The following is a 7,900-nucleotide window of genomic DNA, read 5'->3' on the forward strand; positions in this document are numbered from 1 at the left end:
GTACATGATTAGACTTGAATAGAAAGAAATAAAATCATATATTTTCATTCCGAATATAACACCATCCAAATGAATTCAATCGAATCACTCTAGTCTATGACCACTCTATGTACGACTCATATATGGCCGTTGAATTGTAATGATAAGCTAAAAGTAACCTCATCACTCAACTCATTACTTCACCCAATGGCTAGTTGACTACTTCACTTGATGATAGTGAATCATTGACTAAATTTATCAAATTGGTCCAATTCCAATGGAGATACAACAACAAGTCATCAAATAAAGTGGGATTCCAATTGAGGAGAAAATTTTAAAAAACCCTTCAATTTTGAGAAGATACTACTCCATGTTAGAATTGACTCCTTTTATCATCCATAATTCCAAAATCCAACAGTGTTTCAATCAAAAAACAGGAATCCCAAATCTCAAATGAAATCATACTCGAATATATGCCTACCATGTGTTCGACTAAATGCCTCAATGAAGGTCCCACTTTCCACCACCCTCTTCACCATCATTCTCCACCTTCACCATTTCCCTCCACCTTTTCTTCACAATAAATTAATCAAATTTTCCACCCCCTTTTTTTCATTTCAATCAAATTTTTGAATTTTAAATTTCCCATTTTTCAAAAAGAAAAAAAAACACCCAAGATTTGATTTTTATTTATTTGGGGTGTTCCCTTTTAGGGAGGCAACAGTATGCCAACTCCGGTGAACACAGCAAAGCAATGTCTTAATACTGAAGCTTCTCACGCGCTTGATGAGGCAGTGTTAGTCACGCGCCGCCGTGGGCATGCTCAAACGACGTCGCTTCATGCTGTTTACGCCTTTCTTTCTCTATCACCTTCCCAACTCCGGGAAGCCTGTGTAAGAGCCAAAAACGCTGCGTTTTACCCTAAAGTTCAGTTGAAAGCTTTGGACTTTTGCCTTTCTGTGTCATTAGATAGGTTACCCATCTCACAACCTAGTGTTGATGAACCCAAGATTTCAAATTCTTTAATGGCTGCAATCAAACGGTCACAAGCTAATCAGAGGAGACACCCTGATAGCTTAATGACCGTTAAAAATCACCAAGAACAATTAGGGAGTTGTTCATCTGGGGTTGTTAAAGTGGAGTTGCCACACTTGATTATATCAATTCTTGATGATCCAATTGTTAGTAGGGTGTTTAGTGATGCAGGGTTTTGTAGTTTTGATGTAAAGTTGGCTCTTTTGAGGCCATTACAGGGTTATTTTAGGTACCCGCCAAGTGTTTTTGGTGGGTTTTCGGAGCCGGGTAGTTGTCGATTTCGGTTTCCGTTTTCGGGTTTTGGGGATGAAGAGGGTGATTATAGCAGAATTGGGGAGGTTCTTGTAAGGCATAAGGGTAGAAATCCATTGCTTGTTGGGGTTTGTGCAAATGATGTTCTTAAGGGTTTTGTAGAGGTTTTAGAGAAAAGAAGAGAGAGTGGTTATTTGCCTTTAGAGATACATGGGATCAAAGTGGTTTCAATTGAGAAAGATGTGTCGAAAATTGTGACCGAGAGTTGGAGTTATGAGGCTGTGAATTTGAGATTTAGGGAAATGGATTTGATGGTGCAGCAATGCTTGGGGCCTGGGTTGATGGTTAGTTTTGGTAATGTCAAGTGTTTTCTTGGAGGTAATAATGAATATGTGAAGGATGTGGTAAATAGTGTTGTTAAAAGATTGACTAAGCTATTAGAGGTTCATGATACCAAAATATGGCTGATTGGTTCTGCTGCTAATGATCAGATGTGTATGGAGTTCTTACGTAGATTTCCATCTATAGACAAGGACTGGAATTTGCAGCCTCTACCGATCACATCGGTCAGGCCTCCGGTGGGAGAATCATGCTTTAAGTCGAGGTGACTTACTACTCTGATCTTAGTATTTACACAGATTATAAATTATGGTACTTAGTATGACTGCTGCTAGTTTCAGGATTTATAAAACCTTCAGCTTTTGTTTCATTATTTAGAATAGAATGATGCATGCTCTAGGCTTACAGTGTATTTGATAACCTAACTTCTAAAGCAGTGAGAATTTAAACTTGTGATCATAGATTATTTCTTGCATAAAATTAAGTTTGATCATTTTTTCTTCCAATGTTCTTGAGTAGGAACTTGTGCTATGTTTTTTTACATCTATAGGATTCCTATGAGGACTATGACCTTGTATATACTCCATTTGTATGTGATGTTTATCCTCTTACCTGGCATTGGATTTTGGACTATGTGAACAAAATAATGCATAGTTTCTTGAGGTTCTGTTTTATTATCAATATTGGTTGTTGCCTAAGTCAGTTTGCACACAAAAATTGTCATGATAGTTCAGTGAAGAGTTTGATCCATGCATAGTTTCTAACATTTCCTTGAAAAAAAAATTAAATTATGTGATTTGCATGGCTTCTTTAGGATGTTTATACACCTACGGCTCCAAATCTACTGAAGCTCATAGATTTACTTTGCAAGCTTACATGTTAGTTCTTCTAGCTTTTGCACGTGGACAGTCAATCTCTCTTGATGGTTAAAAGTTACAGCGTTGAGCATATAATTTGCAGTTAAAATGTAGCATTTGAAACAAAACATTTTCCATGGCTTCATGGTGCTTGTGGTTTTTGAGGAACTATAATTGATATATGTAGAGATGTTTCCTCAGTCTAGTTCTGAACCCTAATAGGAAAATTTAACCCTTAGACAATTCAGGAACTTCAGGACCAGTAGCATGCATTTCTGCATATTTATACTACACTTACCTTCATTGTGATGGGGTTGTGATGGTAAATTTCATTCATGAGAAATTTAGTTGCTAGAGAGCAAGTGAAGTGTAGCAGCTCTATGCCTCTATGCTAAAGTAACGTTGGAGTAACACGATAGCTATGAGCATGTTTGCAAATTAATGTTGAATGCCCAGATTGTTGGTCTCAGGATCTATTTGACGGACAAGGAGACAAACCATACATTTTTTTTTTGGCAAAGACAAACTATACATTATTGTAAAAGAATCTGGTGAATTGTGATTTAGCCTGCCAGACATGGGTTACCTCCTTTGCTTCTCTTAGATTTTTTTTGTTTTGAATTTATTTTTTCTAAACTAGTCTTTTGACAAGATTTTAACTGTATCCTTTGTTATTGATTAACTTTTCAAGGTTCTGCTTTGGATTCGGTTCATTTTCTACTCAAATAGCTTGTGTGTTCATTAGCATTGTTCAGTCCCATAGACATCCGTGTTTGAAATTTCTGTAATGTCAGCTACTTTTGAATTTGCTTTCTGCTCTGACATCTTAACTTCAGTTTCTCATAGTCGCATGTCCATATCATATTTAACAGCTTGATGGGATCATTTGTTCCCCTTGGTGGGTTTTTTTCATCTCCTGAAGTCAAAGGTCCATTCGGCAGCTCATATCAATGTGTCACTCCCTGTAGCATGAACAGTGAAAAAATTGTGGAAGAAATTTCAAGTAGAGGATGCATGACTTCAATGGCTGATAAATGTGGATCAAATAATACACTTGATAACCTAAAGGTATGCATTATATTTCTAATCTTTGTTTTAAATTTTCATAAGAGATTCAAACCGAGATTTTCTCTTGTATGTGTCAAAAACAAGGAATATAGGAAAAGAGTGATATTCATGATGAAGCCTCCCAACTTTTTAACAAGAATAACAACCTGTAATTGGGTGTACCATTGTATCTGATTCTTGCCTTTATTTGTGCCCATCATACAGTACTAAGCATATTGACCTATTAGTATTCCAAGCATCCTAAATATGCTCTAGGTGCAGTGATAAGTTCATCCATAATAAAGAATACTGTTACTCCATCCCACTAGAATTGCCTCATATGAATTATTTTTGGGTCAAATGGGGCAATTCTAGCGGGACAGATGGAATCAATGGTAAACATTTTTCCTTGCAATCAATCAATCAGATCTTTAATTCCATAAGTGGGGTCAGCTACATGAACCAAATGTGATTATTCCATATAATCATCCACAAAAATCTTCTTCCTCTATCCCTAACGATCAAATGCCTCATTCTCATGCAAATCCATGTACTTAATATCCATCCTACTCCTTCCGTGCAAAAAAAAAAAAAAAAAAAAAAAAATAAAGATAGGAATTGGAATAATCTCAAGGGGGACAAGTATCCATTGGATGTGTTTTTAGACATGTAAAAGTATCCTATCTTTAGGTACAGTGGAAAATTTAAGTTATTAGTGAAAACTTAAACAATAGTTATGGTAAAGAGACTAGATTACCATTTCAAGAGGCATTGCTGCTTTGTAACCTCATAATAGAAGGATTTAATTTTGTGAAATCAGTAAAAACCTGTTACTTAAAGGTGAATCACTATGCCCCTGTACTACTTGAGCGAAGTAAATTAGGTTGCTATCTACATAGGAAATCTTGGGTAATTTTGTTCTAACCTTTATTTAACTAGAACTGAATGTTTCTGCACACTCTGCAGGACAAAAAATCCAGCATTCTAACAGCAGCACAGGTTTAGTCTATTAGTGTAGAACTTCTATGTACTCAGAAGAACCAGGAAATATTACTTTTTATTATTGCGACTTTCTGAATACAATGATGAAGTGCTCTAAGCTAGCTAACTAAGCTAAGTATAGAACTTCAAGCTACCTACAGAATTCTGATTTCAAAATACTCGTACATGATAATATCTTTATTAGGTTGACTGCTGACATGCTGGAACGTCTTAGGGTGATGGATTCTCCAATACAATAAAAACTATTTATTCTAAACATTCTCTTCTACTCCCTCCATCCCTAAATGATGTGTCTGTAAATGGTGTCCCAAATGATGTGTCTGTTTTTATAAAAAAAATCACATAATTCTATCCTATTCCACACATCCATAAATTTCCATGCTATTAATGGTTTTTAACATTTCCCATGTAATACACATTTATCCTAAATATCATTACTTACTTTTTGTCTTTCGCATATAATATTACCCAACTTTCAAGAATATTATGTACTCCCTTCATTCTTCCTAATTATCGTGAAATATGAGAAATGAGCACAACGTCTAGGGACCGAGTGAGTAGTTCGCAAGTATGAAATAGGGTGGTAGTTCATTAAAAGACCATCTTGGATACTTTACCACTTCAAATACAGTAGAATTAAAGATTTAGAGTGCATCTTTTATGTTATTTTTTGTAATCTAGTTCGGATACAGTTAGCAAAATCGAGTAAATTTTTCTCTCAATAAACTGAAATTTTACAATTCAGCATAATAATAACTTAGTACATAAAATAAAAATGTAGAGCAAGAATGCAAGATATAGTACTCCATAGTCCATACTCCATACAAGGAATAGACAAACTAACAAATTTATTAGATTCCTATTTCTAGTTCAGGCTTCTTTCTTTAGGTTTACTAGAAGGTTATTGGTCGTATTGCTACAGAGTATATATTACAGTATGAATATGGTACTCATGTAGGAATATGATTAATATTGTGCATTTGTGACGTACTTCCTGTGCATTTATTATAAGAAAAACCGAAGATTCTTGTTGCTCATTTAAGTCATGTTTGAATACATGCTCGTGTTGTATTTTTGTTTTGAGTTCACCATATTTTATCTCTTCAGTGCAGGCTAAAGGTGGGAAAGTGCTGTTAAGTGCTCCAGTAGCAGTTTTGCAGAAAAAACATTGCAATTTATGTCAATGTCAGAACCATACTCAACCATCATCCAAGCCAGAAGTTTGTCAAGAATCTTCTCAACTTCCAACTGATGTAGGCTTCCAAATTCCTGACAAAAAGGTCATAAAAGTTAACAATGAGAACAGTTGCACTACCAACGGGTCTTGCAAGGAATGTGATTATGGACGGATCAATTCATGCACCTCCTTGGATGTACAGAAACATTCGTTGTCTCCATCAAGCAAGTCAGTTCTTATAAGGTCACTAAACAGTGGTAATTTCCCTACTAAATTATCAGAAAGTCCTCCAAGAACTGGGCATCCTGTTGATGGTGGATCTTCTCCTTACAGTTTCTGCATATCAGGTGTGGATGATGGTCAAACATCTCCCTCATCTGTTGTTTCGGTAGCCACAGATTTGGGGTTGGGATTGTTTCCTCAAGCTTCGAAGCAACAAAAGAAAGCAGATGAGCAGCCTGAGAATAATTCTAAGGCACTTTTTAAAACTCTATTTGAAAGAGTTGGTCGGCAATGTGAAGCTCTCAGAATGATCAGTCAGATAGTCGCTCATTCCTGGACAGTTAGTGGAAGCCACCAAAAATCTGGTGTCAGAGGAGATATTTGGCTAAACTTTAGTGGACCTGACATTTTTGCTAAGAGAAAAACTGCTGTGGCCCTTGCTGAGATTTTATATGGAAGCAAGAAGAGCTTCATCCATGTAGATTTATGCTCTAGAGATATGATATTCTGCCAAGGGTCTGAGGCAAGGTCTCGAGGCAAGACTATAGTTGATTACATTGCTGAGGAGTTGCGGAAGACACCATCCTGTGTTGTTCTCTTTGAAAATGTCCACTCTGCGGACCCAGTACTTCAATGCAGCTTGTTGCAGGCCATGAAAGATGGTAAATTTTCAGACTCATACGGGAGGGAAGTTGCTACTAACAATAGAATCTTCGTGTTAACTTCGATTTCTAAAGAGAAAAGCTCCACACTCCCTTTGAGGGGGAAGCCGTCAAACTTTCCGGAGGAGAGAATTGGAAGGGCAAAAGGCTGGCCACTTCAAATTGTAGTTAAAGGTGTTTCACACGAAACAGGAGATAACTTGGCCTGTGAAACCTTCTTAAACAAGAGGAAGCTCAATGGAACAGATGTAAAAACTGACCAATTTATTAGTATGGAAGTCAAACGACCTCACAGGAGATCTATTATGTCCCTTGACTTGAACCTTCCGGCTGAAACTAGTGAAGTTAATGACACCAACATTGAAGAAAACGATGCTGCAGGGTGTTTGTCTGAAAGATCTGATTCTTGGTTGGAGGATTTCTCAGGCCAGTTAAGTAAGATTTTGGTTAAATTAGAATTTAACCCTTTTGATTATGATACATTGGCTACAAAAATATCTAAAATGATTCATGCAAGCTTCAATGAAGTAATCAAGTCCAAGTGCTTGCTGGAGATTGAGCCTAAAGTCATGGATCAGATACTCGCAGCTGCCTGCTTATGTGACAGTGATAAAGAGGTTGAGGATTGGATTGGCCGGGTTCTTAGCAAAGGGTTTGTTGAAGCTCAAAGTAGATATCAACTGACTGCTCATTCTATTGTTATGATTGCTGCCTGTGAGGTGCAGTATGTAGAACAGCAGGTACAAGAAGCTTGCCTTCCCTCGAAAATAATTTTGACTTGAAACAACTTTAGGAATACTGGTACCGTTATGCTAAAATAGTACGTAGTATAATGTATAGATTGTAGACTTGTAGTTCTTAGTATATATCTTGTATAAAACCTTAGTATATAACTATATGTTCGTATAGCTTTGTGTTTTCACATGCTATACTAATGCATTTTATATGTAATATATGAAGTACGAAGTATAATGTTGTACAGTATGTAGTAACAAGTTTAGTTATGCACTAAGCTGTATATCTTTCTTTTTTTTCAATGGACTGTTGTATCATACGTAGGTTTCTATAATACGCATAGATAAAACATTGATCTTTTACTTGCTGATATTAGGCCCAATGTTGAATTGAAACTTGAGAAGTTGAGAAGTTGTGAATCTATAATACGCATAGGTTATGGAATTAATCCAAATTGACCCGACCCGAGTTGACCCGACCCACTCATACCGACCCAAACCCGACCCGTTTACCCGAATTGACAGCCCTACTCGAAACATCTAAATTATCTCAAAAAGCGTGGATATTAGTCTTCAATTTTGAAATTTTTTGAC

At 36.5% G+C, this 7,900-nt stretch overlaps 1 protein-coding gene across 1 annotated transcript; it reads left to right on the top strand.

Moving 5' to 3' along the window:
- The first annotated feature begins 362 nt into the window (after nucleotides 1–362).
- LOC145556700 (protein SMAX1-LIKE 8-like) lies at nucleotides 363–7,567 on the top strand. The gene is made up of 3 exons (XM_081618355.1): nucleotides 363–1,870; nucleotides 3,335–3,530; nucleotides 5,624–7,567. The coding sequence occupies exons 1-3, from the start codon at nucleotides 705–707 to the stop codon at nucleotides 7,352–7,354; spliced, it is 3,093 nt and encodes a 1,030-aa protein (XP_081474481.1). The 5' UTR covers nucleotides 363–704; the 3' UTR covers nucleotides 7,355–7,567.
- The last annotated feature ends 333 nt before the right edge of the window (nucleotides 7,568–7,900 follow it).

The sequence above is a fragment of the Chenopodium album genome, chromosome 8 (genome assembly GCF_948465745.1).
Source record: "Chenopodium album chromosome 8, dcCheAlbu1.1, whole genome shotgun sequence".
NCBI lineage: Eukaryota > Viridiplantae > Streptophyta > Magnoliopsida > Caryophyllales > Amaranthaceae > Chenopodium > Chenopodium album.

Coding starts and splice junctions, on each gene's coding strand:
- LOC145556700 (XM_081618355.1), top strand. CDS start 705: ATGCCAACTCCGGTGAACACAGCAAAGCAATGTCTTAATACTGAAGCT. Junction 1,871..3,334: donor GAATCATGCTTTAAGTCGAG/GTGACTTACTAC, acceptor CATATTTAACAG/CTTGATGGGATCATTTGTTC. Junction 3,531..5,623: donor ATACACTTGATAACCTAAAG/GTATGCATTATA, acceptor TCTTCAGTGCAG/GCTAAAGGTGGGAAAGTGCT.